Source organism: Cherax quadricarinatus, chromosome 31 (assembly GCF_038502225.1).
Source record: "Cherax quadricarinatus isolate ZL_2023a chromosome 31, ASM3850222v1, whole genome shotgun sequence".
NCBI lineage: Eukaryota > Metazoa > Arthropoda > Malacostraca > Decapoda > Parastacidae > Cherax > Cherax quadricarinatus.
The window spans coordinates 23,169,950-23,193,772 of record NC_091322.1 but is presented as its reverse complement, the minus strand read 5'-3'; the positions used below and the strand labels follow the sequence as shown (position 1 = coordinate 23,193,772).

At 37.3% G+C, this 23,823-nt stretch overlaps 1 protein-coding gene across 2 annotated transcripts in view; it reads right to left on the bottom strand.

Annotated features, from left to right (window-relative positions):
• Positions 1–2,326: 2,326 nt before the first annotated feature.
• The window catches only part of LOC128697467 (tRNA Selenocysteine associated protein), a 44,107-nt gene continuing 22,610 nt past the window's right edge, over positions 2,327–23,823 (bottom strand). The window contains exons 4-8 of one of the 2 annotated variants that reach the window (XM_070090252.1): positions 12,267–12,420; positions 8,958–9,123; positions 6,402–6,583; positions 5,511–5,651; positions 2,327–4,686 (exon numbers count right to left, since the gene is read on the bottom strand). In XM_070090252.1, coding sequence (XP_069946353.1) covers positions 5,527–5,651; positions 6,402–6,583; positions 8,958–9,123; positions 12,267–12,420 — 627 coding nt within the window. In that variant the 3' untranslated portion in view covers positions 2,327–4,686; positions 5,511–5,526. The remainder of the gene's footprint in view (positions 4,687–5,510; positions 5,652–6,401; positions 6,584–8,957; positions 9,124–12,266; positions 12,421–23,823) is intronic. The other variant, XM_070090253.1, reaches the window with a different exon arrangement.

The following is a 23,823-nucleotide window of genomic DNA, read 5'->3' as shown; positions in this document are numbered from 1 at the left end:
TCCAAATCCTGGGATCAAGAGCCCTCATCGGCATCTAGGCACTTACGGGGCTAACCTTGTAAAGTTTGATAAGATTAGCTGCCCAAGGCAGTGTATCTAATTCTGTTCATAAAAATACTACTGTTGCACACCACGTTCGTCTTTAATCATACTTCACTCTATTTATTTATTTTATGTCTTTGCAAACAGTACATTGAGATTTTGGATTTACAATAGTGGGTTGCAATGCAAAGAAAGCCTCTATTATGCCTAGACATTATGGGCCAACTTAACATTATTGGCTTACAGACTACTTAACACTAGGGATTATATCATAGTTGGATGCGGAGATGAGAAACTGCCATAGCATAAGGGAGACCTTCTGCCTCTTTGAGGCAACGAATTTCCCGTTCATTTAAGTAGACTTGGCAATGGCGAGAGTACGAAGGGCGAGCCTCATGACAATTAAGGCAAGAGGGAGTTCGACTACAAGACGTATTAGAATGGTCATCAGCACCACAGACTGGGCATTCGGTTATAGATCTGCAATATTTTGCTGGGTGGCCAAATCGCCAGCAATTCCTACACTGTTGCGGTGTAGGGATCACTTTCCGAACTTGTAACCGATGTCCTGCTACATAAACAGAGGATGGGAGTTCACGGCTGTCAAAAGTTAAACGAGCCACATTGCAAGGGTATTGTCTTCACCCGCGGGCAGGAAGAACATAAGTGTCTACCTTGAGAATTGGGAGATCTTGGAGTTCCAGCTGTTCGAGAATGTCAGTGCCACATGACTGGGAATTCTGTTGGACTATGGTATGGGGCAAAATAACAGTACCACTACAAGAATTGAGAGAATGAAGTTTTTCGATAGTGATAGGAATAGTATCGATATGTGAAAGAAAGATCATGAGCTTGGGTAGAATTCTAGACTGTGATGATGCGCGTACCACTCTTAAGAGCATGAAAGGAAATATCTCTACCAACGTGGCGTAGGAGCGCTTTGCCAATACTATGGTCGGAAAGATAGGCAGTAGAAGTCGGTCTTAATGTAAAGAATTTAGTCCATTGTGTGGTCTGAAACCGAGTGTGGAGAGGGAGTGCATGACATGTCGGTCTTTTCCGAGTAGAAAGGGAAGGTAACGAAGTAACATCATTAGGAGATTGTCGTTGACGTTTAGAAGTGGGACCAGAGTCAGTCCGATGTGGGACGGGCCGGCGATTCGAAAATCGCCGCACCGTAGAGGGAGAAGCCGGAAGCATAATCAAAGGAGAGCGGAGGTCAGACAAATCGAAGGAGTCAGTGGAAGCCCCGGTACCTGAAGCGGGTGAGGAAACAGCACCAGCAAGAGGTACAGGGGCCTTAGGAATGTCCGAAGAGTGGCCAAAAGACGAGGCGAGGTCAGAACGGGGTGCGGTGACAATAAGGGGCCCGGGGGTAGCGGGGTCATGGATCGGGTACTCCATGGTTAGGTTACTTCTTTCTTTTTGTTTTTAAGAAAAAAAAAAGAAAGAAGAAAATAAAATAAAATAAAAAAAAAGAATAAAAAAAGGGGGGACCGGGGAGGAATAGTTCCTAGGAGGAATGAAAGGGCCAGAAATCTCCCTCCGCGCCCAAGAGGACCTCAGCACCGCAAGTAGCGCAGATGCAGCATGGAACCCGTGCCATACCCTACCCATCATGCCAGTAAACCAGCAATCCGGGATAGCAACCTCACATCTGCCGAGCTACCTCGGTGGACAAAAGAGAGGGCGGCCGGATATCCGCCACAAAGCATACCTCCTTCGGCCACCACCCCCAGAATCCAAAAGGTGGCTTCCAGAGATACACCCGTCGCCCGAAAGACACCCAAAGCCAGCCTCCAGGATACCGGAGAGGGATCGGGACATCTCCAGGCAATCCAGATTCCACGGCAAACTACGCCACCGCCAAGAACCTCAACGGAATGGGATGGACCCCGGTACCCTTTCCCCTTCCTAGGAACTAGTGCGCCTGTGGGAAAAAATCCCAAAGGCCAAAAAGGAAGGGCAAAAGGGAGGGGTGGGGAGGAGGAGGAAAGGAAAAAGGGGAGGATGGGAGAGGGAAGGGGGGATTGGGGGGTAATTAGGTTCGGTCTGAGGAAGGAGACTGACAGGTCTAATTCCTGAGACCAAGAGCCTCTTCACCACACCAAGGAGCCCCCCTTGAAGAGGTGCCTCAGTGGGAAACGACCGACATGTTAAAAAAAAAAAAAAACAATTTATATGATACAGCAAGGCAAGTGTTCCATAAAGGTATGCACTAAACACGGTCTTCTCGCATTTGCAATATGGAAAATTCTCACCAGGAAAAGTAAACATACAATACTAATGTTACTTCCCAACTTTATTGATGTTTACAGGGTCCTTATTTTAATAAAAGTAATTATCCACAAATATGTGTAAATTCAAAAACGAAAATGAATAACTAAACCAATAAAATCTGCTATGGTAACAGATAAAAGTAAATCAGCAAAAAATGAACACACACAGCAGCACTTTATTTAATGAAAGAGCAACTGGTGTACACTTAACACACAAAGGTAAGCTACTGCAATAAAAATAATTTTTGGAAAATAGCACAAAATTTAGATATTTTGATGTCATCCTGAAATGCTGAACAAATGTAAAATAATTTTTTATTCACAACTGAATAAATTTCTTAACATTCCCACTTTTGAAATTATTAGTATAAATTAGCCTATTTATTAAGACATTTTAGTACTAAACTTCTTTCAACAAACAAGCCGTATCCCACCAAGGCGGGGTTGCCCAAAAGGAAAAACGAAAGTTTCTCCTTTTAAATTTAGTAATGTATACAGGAGAAGGGGGTTACTAGCCCCTTGCTTTTAGTACTAAATATAATAATAATAATAATAATAATAATAATAATGTAAAGAATCCTGAGATCATCTGAACAGGAAAACTAAAGCAGCAACAGATCAGAAATGAAAAAAGTACAGTATATACAGTATTCAACAAAAGAAGAGATTTTTGCCACCTTTTAAATGCTTAAAACAAGCATAAGAGTAATTATTCTACTTTGTAAATTAGCTCTGATACACCTGAAATTAGTTCAAATCAAAAAAGAATACAAGTATATAATGAGAAGATGTAATTTTAGGTTAGTTGCTTTTATAAAACCATGAGTAAAATTTCATACAACAGGACTCCAAACACCATATCTGAACTCCAGGATGAAACTGTTCCAAATTTCTCCTCATAGGATAAATCCACAATTCCAAAATCAATTAGGTTGTCCATTTGGATATCACTGTGGCTTTTTGTGCACTTTAAGTCAATTTTACATGTGCTAAGAGTTTATGCAAGTGGTTTAAGAAGAGACTGAAGGTGTATGTGTAAAGTAGTGATATAATACAAGTGACAGAGTTGGCTGATGTAAATTCAGCTAAATGATACAAGGATATTTTTGGTGAATAAATTATCTGTCTACAACAGCATGATTTCTTAAGTACCAAATATCATATTATACTATATGTATATGCACATTTATACAAGCAAGATTTTTGTTTTAAAATTGTTCTTAAGAAACAGCCAAATTTATGAAATGGATGAGGTCTCTATCATGCTGGATATAGTATTTGGAACCCCTTAATGTTTTTGTATAGAGGAAAATATGCAATTTCACTCAAAACTCAATATCACCTCTGTAAAAAAAACTTCGCACCTAATTCATATATCTAACAAGCAAATGTACAGTTATATAAAAAATTCATCCTATATATGAAGTAATAAATATATAAACAGAGATGAGAAAAATAGAATTTTTAAACTGCTTATGAAAAATTCTACAAGTACAAACCCTAATTATGGAGGTTAAATGTCCTCATGGCATACATGGACACACAATGTGCTAATGAATAGCTCTCAACAACCACAAATATAAATATACAGTGCTGTATATGTGTGCATGTGCATGTATATGTATATGTATATGTGACTATTTGAAGATACAGGAGCAGAGGTATTACAATGGTGTGCCATCTTCATTATTAGAATTTCAATGCCCCAAGGTTGCATCCTACAAGAGATGACCAATACCTAGGTACCTATTTCCTGCTAGGTAAACAAGGGCAACAGGTGTAAGGAAACTTGTCCTTATCCTCTCCCTGCCCAAGATATGACTCCAGAACCTTTCAGTTGTGAACACACTGTTTACACCATTGCTCGTGTGCATATACGTACTTGTGTGTCAAAAGGAATTTTTTAAATATCATATCAGATAAAATAAGTTAATTTTTTAAAAGTAACTACAGTATACTAAAAAATGTTACCAAGATATGTTAGCTTTTCTATGATCTTTTTCACAATTAAGATGAGGATATATGAGTCAACCTGAAATATCATCATGTTGATGAGTTTCCTCTATAACTGGGTCTAGATGATATTTTTTATTAACAAATCAAAATGTACTATAAACAATAAAACATTCTGTAACTGGCCACTGTACTGATTAAATAAAAGCCACTTACAATTACCAGCAAAGTATAGAATTTGTTTCACTCCACACAGTTTGATACAGATAAATGTTTAAACTTGAGAAGAAACACTCGGGACTCTCAACCCATGAGAAAAGAGTCTGATCCGATAGGCAAGCAGGATTGAAGGATAAAGCTGGTGTGTCAAGGTTCCAATTTTAGCTAATCCTCCTATCTATGGGTTACCAATCTAAAATAAAAACAAAAAGGCAATGTAAAAAATTAGATTTTTACAAATGGTTTCGTTTATTTGAAACTCAAGCTAGGGCTTACCCCTTCATAAATTTCATACAAGTTAAACTCCATCACATTACTATAGACAGAAGGCTCAAGTTATCAACTTGTACTGGTTTATTAAGCACTGATAATCAGAAAATAATCTTTTTTTTTTTTAAATTCTACGATATGAAGGAAGTAGGCAGCCCTTCAATGAACAAGTCAAAATTGTTCTAAAGAGTTAACATATAAATATACATCAGTATGTCGTGCTTTTTAGGTTGTCAGTGAAAGCCAAAGTATCTTTAAAAAATTCTTGATTCTCTTTTATGCACTTATGGATATTTTTTTTGTTAATTATACAGCATACATTTTTTGAGTTTACACTTTAACCTAACTTTGTTAAAATTCAAATAACATATTATAGTTTAAATCTACCCAGGCTAAAGTGAGACTAGATTATTTAGTATAATTTAATTTCAACATTAATTTTATGATATCTAGCAAAAATTTCAGTTACTGCAACAAATAACTTATGCTTTTTTCTTAGGCAAAAACCATGCTTACCAAACAAAAATGAGATGAGAGCAAATTCAGCTTAAAAAGCACGACGACATATACACAGCACTATACATATGAATATATTTACTGTATGCATATATGTGTATGTGCATGTGCATGTGTGTACATGTTGAATTTTAATATTTGCTAGCAATATATTAAAAAAAAAAAAAAAAAAAAAAAGGTGAATGTAGATGGGCATGAAGTACTTTAGAAAATTCAATTACATATTAATACCCAAAAAATTTAACAATCACTCGTCTTCTTTGGTATCATCCCAGAAACTCCATCTGGATTTTTCTATTGCCTGCCAGAGTTCTTCACTTCTATCAATATATTCCTTGTTTGTCTTGTTGATATCTATAGGTACATTCCATTCTGAGAAAAAAAATTAGGTTTGGATGTTAAAAGCATAAAAATCATTAAAGACTTTTAGCTCAAACATGCCCCTTATCTAATAAGTGTTAAATGAGGAGATGAGAAGAAAACCGACAAACTCACAAATGAGTGAAACATGCATATTGAGTGAAAATTGCATTTATACAAAAATGCTCAGCAATCTTAAAAGTAAGACCAGTTTAATTAAAACTGTATGACTGATTACTGTGATACTGTTGCAAACGTTTGTAGCCGATCTGAAGAGTAACATTTGGCAAATTTGTCTGCTTTCTTTGTTACAAAGGTTTGTAAGTGACTCACAAAAGTGACATCTAGTGAGTTCATCATTTTTATTCTCAAAAGCCTCAAATGACAATTCATTTTTGATATACTGATTACAGCACCATCTTACCTATCTATTAACCACTTTTTATTACTAGTAAATAAAATAAAGTAAGCAACCTAGCCTCAAAATTAACTTTTCAAAATGCCATAAATCTGCCTATACATTACTAAGTATATTATTTTGATAACGGTTCAAAAACATGAAAATAAATGATAGCAAAGGCACTACAGCATTAGGAAAACTTTTTAAATAGCATTACTCGACAACACAAGCCACCTCAGCTCAAGATCCCGTGTAATATGCGAGTACTGAATCTAAATCTTTGTTAATGGTGGTTTTACTAGCATAAGTATCAATCAAATTTCCATCACAAGAATTTTCATTACAACACCAACAGTACTTACCAACTGGCTCAAAATCTTCCTTAGAGGAATCCTTAGAATCCCCATTGCCTCCCTCTAAGCCACTGCCATAGTCACCATATGATGAAGCATAGGGATCATAGTAGGTGCCGTAATTTTGCCAGGCTGCATAATTATTCCAGTATTGTTCATAATACTGACTGTAGTCACCTCCCATATTATTCCTGATAAAACAAAATTAACACCTTGGTACACACTTGAAAAATAATAAAGTAGGGATGGGTACATACTTTTTTCAATCCATTAGTATATAATTAATAAACACCTTATTTGAATCTTTTACTAATTTTTTGAAACTAATATAGAATTTCAATTAATGAACATATATTTCTTTTCTACTTAGCTATAGGAAGTACAGTAAAAATTTATTAAATGGACTGAGATTTAATGGATTTCAGATTTAACCCATTCACTGTCACAGTCTCCCAAAAACTGAGAGTTGACAGTATTGTAATTTAAAAAAATATATTATCTTATGACATGGTAGAGAATTGTTTTCCAAAGGTAATGACACCAAAAATGCAAAATTCAATGAACTTATACAATTATGCAAGTGCAAAGTGTGGTCAGAAGCATTTAAAACAACTGTAACTTCACCCAACTTGAGGCCTATTTTACAACAATTCCAGTGCTTAAACTGACCCAATTCCTGACTATTTTGTTAATACCCTTCCTTTCTATCAATTAAGACCAAGACATTGCTATTTAACTAACAGAATTACCCTATAAAAAGTCCAGAATTTAGTAATTTGTCAACTTTACATAAAATTCAACAAATTATAATCTAAAAACACTTTAAAATAAATATTGTAGGCATCCAACCACAAAATCAACCTTTCTTCTATTCACTAATCATTTCTCTAAGCCTCTCTTATATAACACTTCTCCATTTTGAATCTAGTCTTGTGGGTTTTATGGCAAAATTAACTCTTAGAAAACATCCAAGGCTATCCTATTTCTCAGCTAATATAACCAAAATTGATTGATCAAGATTTAGGCCCTCCAAATAATTGAAGAAGGCCTAGTAAAAACTCATAAAACAAACTAGGGAAGGAGCTGTGGGTCCTCTACCCGCACTCAGGAAAATCGCCAAAAAATCAAACATTTCAGCTATTTTGAGGCCTACTTCAGGCCATTTCCAGTTGAAAATCAAAAGTGGCCATTTCATTAGTACATGTTCTGGCCTATAAATTGACACCATGAAAAAACCATAAAAATCATCCAAGAAAACATCTCAAAGCCTGTTTCTATCATGCAATGCATGGGGAAATTTTTTTAATACTCTACACATCTGCCACAGGCCCATTCACTCATATCTAGGCCAAAATTTACTGATCACAGCATATTTGAAGGCATAAATAAGATACAGATCTACATAAGCAACACTGGCCTCAATGACTTAGATTTATGTGAGAGACAGTGAAAGGGTTAATGAACAAAATCTGTGACTGGAAACCAAAGTCTTAAATCCAGGATTGTCTATTACTGTTACAGGGTCCCCTGGATAAGTTGATTTTGTAATTAATGAACACCCCCTCACTCCCTCTCCTATTTCATTAAATTTAAGTTTCACTGGAACTCTTGACTTGCACCATTTTCCTAGAGATTCTAAAATCTAGTTTTACATTTTGTTAAAGAGTAATGTCACAAAAACTGAAAAGGATAGAATAAGAAATTATGTAGTTACCAAAGTGAAACTTTTTTTCTTCTTTCTAGCACAATGCCCATCTCCCACTGAGGTAGGATGACCCCCCCCCCCCCAAAAAAAAAAAAAAAAAAAAAAAAAAAAAAAAATCACCATCATTCATTCCATCATTGACTTGTTAGAGGTCTCAAATACTACAGTTCAAATGCCTCTCCAATCTGCAAATATCCCCACCAGTACTTCTGAGTGCAGGCAGCTAACCAGTTTCCTGAATCCATTCACAAAATATTACCTTGTTCACACTCCAACAGCTTGTTAAGTCCCAAAAACCATTGGCCTCCAATCACTCTCACTCACTCACTCTCACACACTCACTCACTCTCACACACTCACTCACTCTCACACACTCACACACACACACACACACACACACACACACACACACACACACACACACACACACACACACACACACACACACACACACACACACACACACAACCTACACCTCCTAAGCCCTCTGAATAATACTCTAAGTAACTCTGCACTCCCTCCTAATCTCCAAACTACAAATTCGTTGCACAATATTTGCACCACACATTGCCCTCAGACACGACATCTCCATCTCTGCCTCCAACTGCAACATTCACAACCCATTTTTCACACCCATATAAAGTGTATTGTACCACTATACTCTCAAGCATTCCCCTCTGCCTCCATAGATGATGTTCTTTGTCATCACCACAGATGCCTCAATGCACCACCCAACTTTTTCCCTTCATCAATTCTATGGTTCACTATGTCTTTCAAAAATTAATAAATATTCATTGCTATAACAATACATTCTAGAAAATTTAATTAAAACAAAATGTTAGAAACAGGAAAACACTCACATTCCTGGATAATGTTGCTTTTTTGGAACAGCATAGCTAACTTTAAGGGGCTTTTGGCCTAACCCCTTGAAGCCATTCATGTGAGTGAGGGCATCTTTGTATTCATCTTCTGAATAAAATCGTACAAAAGCGAAGCCTTTGCTTTGTCCATTTGGGTCGTATATCACTAGAAAAGAAGGAAAATTATTTAATTCATTGTGAAAATAAAGCTGTGTACTTTCATGCACTCGAAAATAAGCATATCAAATAAGTGAGTTTATAAATCATCATGTGGTAAAAGAAAAAAAAAAAAAAAAAAAGCAAGCTGGCCATCTCTCACTGAGGTAGGGTGACCCAAAAAAGAAATACTTTCACCATCATTCACACTATCACTCTTACCAGAAGAGTGCAGATATAACAGTACAGATGTCCCCCCAAACAGCAAATATCCCAAACCCCTCCTTTAGAGTGAAGGCACTGTACTTTCCACTTCCAGGACTCCAAGTCCAGTTAGCCAGTTTCTCCAAATCCCTTCACATTTTTTTTTTTTTTTTGCATAAAAGGAAAAGCTGGAAGACTATTACTGATGCTTTGCTTCTTGTTGGAATATCCCTACCTTGAAGAGATGGAACACTAGAATCTTCCCCATATATTTGAACTGCCTTCAATACTAGTTTAAAGAGCAACCGAAAAATTTACAAGATAATTCACTTTGACTACTTGGCCTCCTTATTCCTGAATCAAACACCATTTGTTTTCAAAGAAAAAAAATACTGTATACCTGGGCTGTGTTCCAGTTGTCAACACCCCCATGGCCCAGTCCACGACCAGGCCTTGCAGAAAAAAAATCTCAGAATGCATATTTTTCAAAAGAAGTCATTTCCCTTTAGGAAAAGGCAATCCAAAGAAAATACTTTTACCATCACTCTCTCTCTAGTTCCTCTTCTTGAAGGGCACGAATGTTAACCTATGGAACCTTTACACCCCTACCCCACTTTCAATGGGTATACTCAAACAACTATAATTCAAGTTTAGTAATAATTGTTATTGAATACATGAAACCATACATATATATATTTCCTACTAAAATCCAATGGACTATTCATCTCTACTCATACAGACTTAAGCTTTGAACGCCAGCCCTTTCCAGTATTCTATACAATACTCTAGCCACCCACGATTATACACACTCTTTATCAACTTAACTTGCTCCAGTCTTTCTGCATGGCCACTGTGTAAAAGAAGCAATAAGGTAAAGAAAGAAAAGTGCCAAGTACACAGTATTAAGATGTACGTGCAATGTTTGGGTATCTCTAATGCTAATAAAAACACATTAAAGATACTCAAGTGTTGCACATCTGTCTTAGTGGTTAAACTTTTAGGTATGGTATTCTTTTAATCCAAAATAAAATTACACTAATACTATTAACCCTTTTGGGGTCCAAAGGCCAAATTTCAAAGTGCGCACCAGTATCCAAGAATTTTCAAAAAAATTTTTTATTTTTTCTTAGGCAATGGTAGAGAATCTTTTTCTGAAGGTAATAAAACAAAAAGTACGAAATTTTATGGAAAATTGATGAAATTATGCTCTTACAAATTTTGATGTGTCAGCAATATTTACGCATCGGCAATTTTGCCGACTTTGACTCCCATTTTAGGCTAATTATATTACTCCAGTCAACCAAATTCTTACCTATTTCACTAGTATTACTTCTATTCTATCGACTGAGCACAAGAAATCACTAAGTCAACTGTTTCAACTACAAAATAAAGTGATCGGAAATTGGTAATTTGGCCAATTTAATGCAAAGTTCAAAATGGTATTCTAATTTCAAAATAGGGTCCAGAATAAACAATGCAGGCATTCCTGGAACTAAACTAACATTTCTTCTGTTCATTAGCTACGTTTTCAGGCTTTACAAATGAATTCCATTTTTATTTTTTATTCACATAATGAATTTTAATTCAAACCAAAAAATAGAAGATTTACTGTTATGCAATACTGTAATAATTGTATAAATATTATCACCACATTTGTGAACGTATATTAGACCCACCAGCTGGCGTGTATTAGACGTGTGGGATCATTTGTTTACTCTTGAACATCGGCAAAAATTTAACATTTCTGCTATTTTGAGCTCAGTTTCAACCCATTTCCATTAATAACACCAATCAAAATCATCTCTATTTCTATAATATATCTTCCATTCTATCAAATGAGACCAAGAAATCACAAATAAAACTATAAAAACCATACGAAAAAACACTGCAAAGTCGCTGTTTTAATAAATTACGGTCTCAGTTTTATTCTCTCATTATGCACTGTGTGCTGCAGGATTTGTTTTATGTGGTGCACACATACCACATAGATGTATTCTCTCATATCTAGGCCCAAATTTACCACTCACAGCTTATCAGAGTGAGCTGAGCTCATGGTGTAGATCTACGGTCTGGACCCTCAACGTATAGCCGTAGATCTATGGCACGGACCCTCAAAGGGTTAATAGGCAATGTAAATTTTTTTTAAATTTTAATTCAAAGACTGAAAAAATTTAAATATTAAATGAATTCTAAACATGTATATTATTTTTAAAGTGGTGGAAGCTCAGCTAGGCTTATCCCCAAGGAACAATGTGGTAATTGAGAAAATGTAGGAGAAAAGTGGAGCTGCAAAGTGAGACTGGCTAAACAAATGAGCATCAATGGGAACTGGAGCAGCTATATTACTCCCTGCAAAGCAGCATTTCCAGTTCAAGGGAGAAACTTGCCATGAAAAAGCAGACTAAACCAAATGATGTTAAAATATAAAAGAAGAGTTTTATGTAGACGCAATGACATGGAAATAAAAAATTAGTTACTTTGAGATAGTGGAAAAAATATGATTTACTGAATATGATGGACTCTTTAGAGTATCACTCAATTACAGATGTTAAAATTTCAATAGAGATCACAACTAATTAACACTTAACATGTCACATACACACACCAGGGCTGTATTCTTTAGCTTAAATCATACCCAATAATTTAACATTAAAGGAGTTTTGTTTTTAAGCACAGTGTCTGGACAGTACACAATAAAATTATTTTTTTCAGACATTGTATCTAAAGATTAGTGATGAAACGGAAAATAGAAAATATAATATAGAACTTATATTGGAAAATTATCCTCTACAACTTTTCAGCAAATATTTTACTTGCTCCTTTTGTATCTGTGAAGGAAGAATGTTCAAAAAAGGTGGAGAATTAATTACTATATAGGCATTCAGCAGTTATCATCCAATTTCTGCAGGAGAGAAAGAGGCAATGAATAGACAGAAAAATAAATCCAACCTTTTGCTGTCTTTATACTGTTGTATCTGCTGCCAAATGTCTTGTAAAGGGCAAAGTCATCAACATCTGGGGTGAGGTCTCCCACCCAAAGAGAATATTCCTTATCTGTGTTATTTCCTCTTGTGCTGCTGTGGTTCAGCTTAAATCGAACAGGCTGGTGAAAAATTTGTTAAGTTAGGTAATGTAATGGTGCACTATATAATATACAAGCCTGAATCTGTAAAGTTAAATCGCACATACATAATTTGTATGAACAGCATTTCAAAATACAGTGGACCCTCTACTTACGAGTGCCCCAACGTGCGAGTTTTTCAAGATACGAGCAGTCGCTCAGTCGATTTTTTGCTTCCAGATGCGAGCAAAATTTCAAGATGCTAGTGGGCTTCAAGGGAGGTTCCTTGATGCTGGTGAGGGGCTCTTGCTCTTGATCTAGGGAATTGGATCTCATTTGTTTGTTGGACTATCTTACTGAAACTTGGGCAATGTATGATGGAAAGATGCTTCTTAACATACACCAAAATTGAAAGAAATCAGGCCATAAATAATGGAGTTCACTTCTCAGCCATTAGCCGCCCTTTAGCGGTATATTTTCGTATGGTTTTTATGGTTGTCTTCTCATTTTTTTGGTCTCATTTGATAGAATGGAAGATATATTACAGAAATAGATATCATTCTGATTGCTTTTACAACAAAAAGTACAGTGGACCCCCGCATACCGCACGCATCGCATACCGTACAATCCGCATACCGCTCGTTTTTTTCGCAAAAATTTTGCCTCGCATACCGCCCAAAAACCCGCTCACCGCTCTTCGTCCGAGACGCGTCCAATGTGCGGCCTGAGCCACGCTCACATGTTCCGCCGGTGGCATTGTTTACCAGCCAGCATCCGCGGTAACATCCAAGCATACAATCGGAATATTTCGTATTATTATAGTGTTTTTGGTGATTTTTTCTGGAAAATAAGTGACCATGGGCCCCAAGAAAGCTTCTAGTGCCAACCCTACAGCAATAAGGGTGAAAATTACTATAGAGATGAAGAAAAAGATCATTGATAAGTATGAAAGTGGAGTGCGTGTCTCCAAGCTGGCCAGGTTGTATAATAAACCCCAATCAACCATCGCTACTATTGGTGGTACAGCTGCTGCTGCTGTTGTACCACCGTCAGCTGCTGCTGCACTGTCAGCTGCTGCTGCTGTTGTACCACCATCAGCTGCTGCTGCTGTTGTACCACCGTCAGCTGCTGCTGCTGCTGCTGTAGTACCGTCTGCTGCTGCTGTAGCATCGTCTGCTGCTGCTGTAGCATCGTCTGCTGCTGCTGTAGCATCGTCTGCTGCTGCTGTAGCATCATCTGCTGCTGCTGTAGCATCGTCTGCTGCTGCTGTAGCATCGTCTGCTGCTGCTGTAGCATCGTCTGCTGCTGCTGTAGCATCGTCTGCTGCTGCTGTAGCATCGTCTGTTGCTGCTGTAGCATCGTCTGCTGCTGCTGTAGCATCGTCTGTTGCTGCTGTAGCATCGTCTGTTGCTGCTGTACCACCGTCAGCTGCTGCTGCTGCTGCTGTAGCACCGTTGTTGGTGTGGCTTATTGAGAATACCAAGAAACAATTAACCCCAGAGGATTTGCCACCCAGGATAACCCAAGAAAGTCAGTGTCATCGAAGACTGTCTAACTTATTTCCATTGGGGTCCTTAATCTTGTCTCCCAGGATGCAACCCACACCAGTCGACTAACACCCAGGTGAACAGGGAAAAATGCCTGGAACTAGTGCTCATATTGGTGAATTTAAAGCCAGCAAAGGTTGGTTTGAGAGATTTAAGAATCGTAGTGGCATACACAGTGTGATAAGGCCTGTTCTGGAAGAAAATGCCAAACAGGACCTACAGTACTCAGGAGGAAAAGGCACTCCCAGGACACAGTGTCTCATCAGTCATTGCTGCATCTTCAATAAAGGTAAGTGTCATTTATTCTTCATTTAGTAGAGTAGTACATGCACAATATATATTGTGCATGTACTACTCTACTATTGTGCATGTATCCTTCTCTTTGTGTGTAGGAAAATGTATATTTCATGTGGTAAAATTTTTTTTTTCATACTTTTGGGTGTCTTGCACGGATTAATTTGATTTCCATTATTTCTTATGGGGAAAATTCATTCGCATACCGAACATTTCGCATAACAATCAGCCCTCTTGCACGGATTAAAGTCGCTATGCAGGGATCCACTGTACTTTGAAATTGAGCTCAAAGTAGTGGAAATGTTCGATTCTTTGGCAATGTTCAAGAGTAAACAAATGACGTCACCGTCCAATGTGTGTCCACCTGGCCAGTCTCATAAGAATAAGAATAAGATTTCGTTTGGATTTTTAATCCTGGAGGGTTATCCACCCAGGATAACCCAAGAAAGTCAGTGCGTCATCGAGGACTGTCTAACTTATTTCCATTGGTGTCCTCAATCTTGCCCCCCAGGATGCGACCAACACCAGTCGACTAACACCCAGGTACCTATTTGCTGCTAGGTGAACAGGATAGGTGTAAGAAATGTGTCGGAATGTTTCCACCCGCCGGGAATCGAACCCGGGCCCTCCGTGTGTGAAGCGGGAGCTTTAGCCACCAGGCCACCACAGTCATGAATGGGTTGACATTAGTATTTATACAATTATTACAATAATGCAGTGGTCTGCATAACAGTAACTCTTCTAATTTGTGTGTGAATAAAAATTCCAAATGGTAAGCAAGAGTATTATTATAAGAACACATACATACTAATTAATAATAATAATGTGTTGGGGCTATGTAATGACGCTTGCATAAGCCATTTCTGAAACATTCTGAAAAGGAGGAAGAAACAAACCTCCTTGGACAGTTTTTATTGAAATGCCCTACAGATGAAAGTGTGACAAGTGTTGAGAGTAAGCCAAAAATCAGCGAATAGTGAAGTAACATTAAAACAAAAATTGTAGCAGTTAAGTGAGTTGGAGCTATGTAAAGATGCTTGCTGTGCCCAGCATCTCTTCTCCATCTCCAAGGTAAATACTGTATTACAATATAATTTCTTTACATAATGTATTTTTTTTTTTTAACAAGTCAGCCGTCTCCCACCGAGGCAGGGTGACCCAAAAAGAAAGAAAATCCCCAAAAAGAAAACACTTTCACCTCCCTCACATATAATCATTGTTTTTGCAGAGGTGCTCAGAATACAACAGTTTAGAAGCATATACGTATTAAAATATACAACACATCCCTCCAAACTGCCAATATCCCAAACCCCTCCTTTAACCCTTTCAGGGTTGGTGCCATACTAGTACGGCTTGCACGCCAGGGTTGGTGCCGTACTAGTATGCATAAATTCTAGCACCTCCAAATCTAGCAAGAGAAAGCTGGTAGGCCTACATATGAAAGAATGGGTCTATGTAGTCAGTGTGTGCAGTATAAAAGAAATCCTGCAGCACACAGTGCATAATGAGAAAAAAAAAACTCTGACTGTCTTTTTGTTTAACCCTTTGACTGTCGCAAGCCCCTTTCTGAAACTGTCATTCTATGTCGCAAAATTTTTTTGGGAAAAAAAAAAAAAAAAAAAATTCTTATGAAATGATAAGAGAATCTTTTCACTGATGATAGTGACACCAAAAGTACAAAATTTGGTCAAAAACCCACAGAATTACGCTCCTGCAAAGTAAGCGGTCTCAGCGACATATATGAATCGGCGATTTCGCCGACCTTGAGCCCTGTTTTTGGCCAATTCCGTTGTTCCAGTTGACCAAACTCATAGCTATTTCTTCAGAACTCCATTTTTTCAATCAATTGAGTACAAGAAACTGCCCATTTACCAATTTGAACTACCCAATAAAATGGTCAGAAATTGGCAATTTGGCCAATTTCACACAAATTAAAAAAGATGCCAATTTCAAAATAGGGTCCAGAATAAACAATGTAGACATTCTTGGCACTAAAATAACATCATCTGTTCATTAGTCACATCTTTAGGCCCCTCTTATATTATTACTGATTTCTATTTTGATTTTTTATTCACACAAAAAATATAAAATTTACTGTTATGCAGACTACTGCATTATTGTAAAAATGGTATAAATAATATCAGCGCACTAGTGAAAGAATATCAGACTCCCCAGTTGACATGTATTGGACGTGTGGTGTGATTTGCTTACTCTTGAACATTGGTAAAAATCGAACATTTCCAGGACGTTTTCATTGTGAAACTAATCAAAATCATCTCTATTTCTGCAATATGTTTTCCATTTTATCACGTGAGATCATGAAAACGAGAATACAACAATAAATACTATATGAAAATACACCTCAAAGTCAGCGTTTTAATCCAAAAAAAAAAAAACGGTCAGTTTTTTCTCATTATGCACTGCATGCTGCAGGATTTTTTTTTATGTGGTGCACACTGACCACACAGACCCATTCTCTGACATGTGGGCCTACCAGCTTTCTCCTGCTTGATTTGAAGCTGCGAGAATTACCGAGTATATATACGTCCGAAACACTGCCTCGTAAGACGTATATGTATATACGACCAAAAGAGTCAAAGGGTTAAAACAGCGACTTTGCAGTGTATTTTCGTATGCTATTTATGGTTGTATTCTAGTTTTCCTGGTCTCATTTTATAGAATGGAAGACACATTACAGAAATTGATATGATTTTGATTGGTTTTATGATGAAAAGTACCTGGAAATTAAGCTCAAAGTAGCAGAAATGTTCGATTTTTGCCAAAGTTCAAAAGTAAACAAATCATGCCACGCGTCCAATACATCTCAACTGGCGAGTCTAATATTCTTTCACAAGTGCGCTGATATTTATACCATTTCTACACTAATGCAGTAGTCTGCATAACAGTAAATCTTCTATTTTTTTGTGAGAATAAAAATTCAAAGTGGAAAGCAAAAGAAAAGTAAGAGAGGCCTGGGGACATGACTAATGAACACAGAAAACGTTATTTTATTATTTTAGTGCCAGGAATGTCTGTCTTGCTTATTCTGGACCCTATTTGGAAATTGGCATCCTTTGAAATTTGTGTGAAATTGGCAAAATTGCCAATTTCTCACCACTTTATTGGATAGTTGAAATCACTAAATGGGTGGTTTCTTTTCCTCATTCGATAGAAAAAATGGAGTTCTAGCAAAATAGTAATGATTTTTGTCGACTGTTACATTTGAAATGATCCAAAATAGGGCTCAAAGTTGGCGAAATTGCCGATGCATAAACATCGTTGAGACCACTAACTTTGCGAGAGCATAATTTCGTAAGTTTTCCATCAAATTTCATGCTTTTTGGTGTCATTATGACCGGAAAAAGATTCTATATCATTTCATAAATTTTTTTTTTTCGAAAAATTTCCGACCCTGAGAACATGATTAGGAGAGGGCCTGCCGACCCTGAAAGGGTTAAAGTGCAAGCACTGTACTTCCCATTTCCAGGACTCAAGTCCGGTTAAATAAAAATAACCTGTTTCCCTGAATCCTTTCACTAAATATTACCCTGCTCACAATCCAACAGCTCGTCAGGTCCCAAATACCATTCGTCTCCATTCACTCCTATCTAACACGCTCGTGCACGCTTGCTGGAAGTTCAAGCTCCTCGCCCACAAAACCTCCTTTACCCCTTCCCTCCAGCCTTTTTAAGGACGACCCCTACCCTGCTTTCCTTCCCCTACAGATTTATACGCTCTCCATGTCATTCTACTTTGATCCATTCTCTCTAAATGACCAAACCACCTCAACAAACCCTCTTCAGACCTCTGAATAATACTTTTATTAACTCCACACCTTCTCCTAATTTCCACACTCCGAATTTTCTGCATAATATTTACACCACACATTGCCCTTAGACAGGACATCACTGCCTCTAACCGTCTCCTCGCTGTAGCATTTACAAGCCAAGCTTCACACCCATATAAGAGTGTTGGTACCACTATACTTTCATACATTCCCTTCTTTGCCTCCAGAGATAACTTTTTTTGTCTCCACATATACCTCAATGCACCACTCACCTTTTTTTCCTTCATCAATTCTATGATTAACCTCATCCTTCATAAATTCATCTGCTGACACGCCAACTCCCAAATATCTGAAAACATTCACTTCTTCCATACTACTCCTCTCCAATCTGATATCCAATTTTTCTTTAACTATATCATTTGATACCCTCATCACCTTACTCTTATCTATGTTCACTTTCAACTTTCTACCTTTACACACTCTCCCAAACTCGTCCACTAACCTCTGCAATTTTTCTTTAGAATCTCCCATAAGCACAGTATCATCAGCAAAAAGTAACTGTGTCAATTCCCATTTTGTATTTGATTTGCCATAATTTAATCCTACCCCTCTCCTGAACACTTCTTTTACAACCCCATCTATAAATATATTAAACAACCATGGTGACATTACACATCCCTGTCTAAGACCTACTTTTACTGGGAAGTAATCTCCCTCTCTTTATTATTATTATTACTGCTTTCCTTATGAAACTACATAATAGTATTTCTTACCTTAAATTGTGGGTGCTGTGTTTGTCGATGACTGTTAATAGAGTTATGTTGTGGCCCTACTGGGCTGAGGTGGATGGTAGAGGTACTGGTACTGAAGTCGATGGTTGTACTGGAGTGTGCATAAATTCTATAATGGATTTCTGTTCTATGTTTCCCAGGAGTACATTATGTAACTGACGGTAAGGCATCAGCTGCTCTAGACACCGTTACAGGGTCAGTCAGTCAAGTCAGCCAGTCAAGCAAGTCAGTCAGTCAGTCAGTCAAGGCAGTCAGTCAAGGCAGTTAACCCTTTCAGGGTCCCCAGGCCCTCTCCCAGACTTGTTCTCAGGGCCCCCCAAATTTCAGAAAAAAAAAAAAAAAAAAAAAAAAAAAAAATTATGAAAAGATAGAGAATCTTTTCCCGATCATAATGACACCAAAAGTATGAAATTTGATGGAAAACTTACAGAATTATGCTCTCTTGAAGTTAGCGGTCTTGACGATGTTTACGCATCGGCGATTTTGCCCACTTTGAGCCCTATTTTCGGCCAATTCCAGTGTACTAGTTGACAAAAATTATAACTATTTCACTAGAACTCCATTTTTTCTATCAAATGAGTACAAGAAACCACCCATTTACCGATTTCAACTATCCAATACAGTGGTCAGAATTCAGCAATTTTGCCAATTTCACACAAATTTCGAAAGATACCAATTTCCAAATTGGATCCAGAATAAACAAGAAAGACATTCCTGGCACTAAAATAACATTTCCTCTGCTCATTAGTCACGTCCCCAGGCCCCTCTTACATTTCTTTTGCTTTCCACTTTGAATTTTTATTCTCACAAAAAATAGAAGACTTACTGTTACGCAGAACACTGCATTAGTGTAGAAATGGTATAAATAATATCGGTGCACTTGTGAAAGAATATTAGACTCACCAGCTGATGTGTATTGGACGCTTAGCATGATTTGTTTAATTTTGAACTTTGGTAAAAATCGAACATTTCTGCTACTTTGAGCTCAATTTCAAGGTACTTTTCATTGTAAAATCAGTCAAAATCATCTCAATTTCTGTAATATTCTTCCATTCTATAAAATGAGACCAGGAAAACTAGAATACACCATTAAATACCATACGAAAATACAGTGCAAAGTCGCTGTTTTAATCCAAAAACACAAAGTTTTTTTTTTCTCATTACGCACTGTGTGCTGCAGGATTTTTTTATACTGCGCACAATGACCACATAGACCCATTCTTTCATATGTAGGCCTACCAGCTTTCTCTCACTAGATTTGAGGGCGCTAGAATTTAGGCATCCTAGTACGTCAAAAACCCTGGTGCGTAAGCCGTACTAGTATGCCCAAAACCTTGAAAGGGTTAAGTCAAGTCAGTCAAGTCAAGTCAGTTAACCCTTTGACTGTTGAGGTCATACATATACGTCTTACGAGGTACCGTGTTTGACGTACATATACTCATAAATTCTAGCGGCTTCAAATCAAGCAGGAGAAAGCTGATAGGCCCACATGTGAGAGAATGGGTCTGTGTGGTCAGTTTGCACCATATAAAAAAAATCTTGGAGCATGCAGTGCATAATGAGAAAAAAAAAACTTCGACCATTTTTTTAATTAAAATGCTAACTTTGTGGTCTATTTTCGTATAGTATTTATGGTTGTCCTAGGTAGTAGGTTGGTAGACAGCAACCGCCCAGGGAGGTACTACCGTCCTGCCAAGTGAGTGTAAAACGTAAGCCTGTAATTGTTTTACACGATGGTAGGATTGCTGGTGTTTTTTCTGTCTCATAAATATGCAAGGTTTCAGGTACGTCTTGCTACTTCTGCTTACACTTAGGTCACACTACACATACATGTACAAGCATATGTATACACACCCCTCTGGGTTTTCTTCTAGTTTCTTACTAGCTCTTGTTCTTGTTTATTTCCTCTTATCTCCATGGGGAAGTGGAACAGAATTCTTCCTCCGTAAGCTATGCGTGTTGTAAGAGGCGACTAAAATGCCAGGAGCAAGGGGCTAGTAACCCCTTCTCCTGTATATATTACTAAATGTGAAAGGAGAAACTTTTGTTTTTCCTTTTGGGCCACCCCGCCTCGGTGGGATACGGCTGGTGTGTTGAAAGAAAGAAGAAAGATTTATGGTTGTATTTTCTTGGTCTCATTTGATAGAATGGAAAACATATTATAAAAAAGGGGTGATTTTGATTGATTTTACTATAAAGAGAACCTGGAAATGGAGCTCAATGTAGGGGAAATGTTTGATTTTTGCCGATGTTCAAAAGTAAACAAATGATGTTATTGTCCAATAAATGTCCAACTAGCCATTCTAATATACAGTCATGAATGGGTTGATGCTATTTATACAATTATTACAGTTTTGCAGTCGTCTGCATAACAGTAAATCTTCTATTTCTTGTTTGAATAAAAATTCAAAATAGAAAGCAAGAGTAATATCAGAGGGGCTTGGAGACGTGACTGATAAACAAAGAAAATGTTATTTTAAAGCCAGGAATGTCTGCTTTGTTCATTCTGGACCTTATTTTGAAATTGTCATATTTTTTTCATTTTCGTGAAATTGGCCAAACTGCAAATTTCTGACCACGTTATTGGGTAGTTGAAATCGGTAAATGGGCAGTCTCTTGTACTCAATCGATAGAAAAAATGGATTTCTAAAAAAATAGTTATGAGTTTGGTTGGCTGGAATAATGGAATTAGCCAAAAATAGGTCTCAAAGTGGGCGAAATCGCCAATTTGTAAATATCGCCGAGGTCGCTAACTTCGCGAGAGCGTAATTCCGTCAGTTTTCCGTCAAATTTCGTGTTTTTGGTGTCATTACAATCGGAAAAAGATTCTCTATCATTTCATAAGAAAGTATTTTTTTTTTTTAAATTTTGCGACACAAGGAGACACTTCAGGATTAGGGGTTGCAACAGTCAAGGGGTAAAGTAAGTCAGTTAAGTCAGGTCATTCAGTCAAGTCAGTAAGTCAGATATGGTAATTAAAAGATCAAAACACAATTCACAATTCAACAAGAGAAAGAAGTGGAACTGAACACGTATGAGTGTCGGGGGATGGCAGGAGGTCTCCCCACTCACCCACAACGAAGTGGCTTGAGGTAAGGAATAGCCACCACCACTTGTCACATAATGACAGATTATTTTATTCATTTTAGAGTGTAAAACGAAAGCCTGTAATTGTTTTACATGATGGTAGGATTGCTGGTGTTTTTTCTGTCTCATAAACATGCAAGGTTTCAGGTACGTCTTGCTACTTCTACTTACACTTAGGTCGCACTACACATACATGTACAAGCATATACACACCCCTCTGGGTTTTCTTCTATTTTCTTACTAGTTCTTGTTCCTGTTTATTTCCTCTCATCTCCATGGGGAAGTGGAACAGAATTCTTCCTCCGTAAGCTGTGTGTTGTAAGAGGCGACTAAAATGCCAGGAGCAAGGGGCTAGTAACCCCTTCTCCTGTATGTATTACTAAATGTGAAAGGAGAAACTTTTGTTTTTCCTTTTGGGCCACCCCACCTCGGTGGGATACGGCCGGTGTGTTGAAAGAAAGAAAGAATAATAATCTTCATGTCTACAAGTGAACCTGGGTGTGTTGCCGTGAGCTCTGTCTCTCTCTTGGTTCTGTCTGGAAACTTTCCAGACTATTTTTGTGTTATGATGGCATCTAAGGGTAGATGTGATAAAACGAGGTGGAATAAGCCTCTTACTATGAATGAACTCTTAAGGACAAAATACTGCAGGAAATTAAAAGTGCTACACCAGTGAACACTAAAGTTATAAGAAAATGTGATAACCTTATTGCTGACATGGAAAAACTTGTACTGGTGTGGACTGAAGATCAAACTAGTAACAATGTGCCTTTAACCCTTTGAGGGTCGACAGGCCCTCTCCGAAACTCGTTCTCAGGGTCGGCCAAATTTCAAAAAAAAAAAAAAATTATTTTTTCTTATGAAAAAATAGTTTTTTTTTCTAAACATTATAGGATAAACAAAAAATTTTTACCATCAATACTTACGGAGATATGGATGCATGAAGTTTGCAGAAAATGAGCCGCGTATGGCAACAGCGGCGACTGCCGCTCACCCGGTAAACTTTGGTTTACTTGTATTTGAAGGTTTGTTGTTTTTTTCACTATTTTATTTTTTCACATAACTTATGTGGCCTATGAGACCAAAGTAAGGTGCAATGTACATATATACACTCGTTGTATACAACACAATAAGCACACAAACATAATTATCAATATATTGTTTACAAAAACTTGTTTACAAAAACAAACAATACAAAACATTGTTTATTATTATTGTTCTATAATATATATACCAATATACAGTCACTGAACATATTCCTATTAGTTCTGCAGCTTGTGGAACTCTGAAACATGGTGTCATACACAATGGTGTTTTATCTTTCTCCCTCATTCTATCTCTTTCAATCTGTCTCTCTCTTTCTATCTGTCTGTCTATCTCTGTCTCACAGGTACACATAAATACAAGTATACATAGTATAAATTACCTAGGATAACCCAAGAAATCCAGACAAAGTGCTATACTCTGCTTGAAGATGTGAGTAAAAGTGATGACACAGTCTTGTGGCTCTCTGAGACAGAGAGCTAGATGGATAGACAGGGAGCTTGACAGACAGGCAAATAGACAGACAGAAATGTTAGTATACCAGCAAAAACAAAGGGAGGGCGATGTTCATCTCATCTTTTGGCATCAGCTCTACCCTCATTTACCCTCATCAAACGTCAGCACTTATCAGATGTTATCTCCCCTTATCTTGTTACTGTCATGGGTGAACATTTATTATTACATATTATTATTATTACCTATTATTATTATTATGTATTATTATTATTATGTATTATTATTATTATGTATTATTATTATTATGTATTATTATTATGTATTATTGTTATCATTACGTATTCTTCTTCTTCCTCTTCCTCCTCCTCCTCTTCCTCCTCCTCCTCCTCTTCTTCCTCCTCCTCCTCCTCTTCTTCTTCCTCCTCCTCCTCTTCTTCTT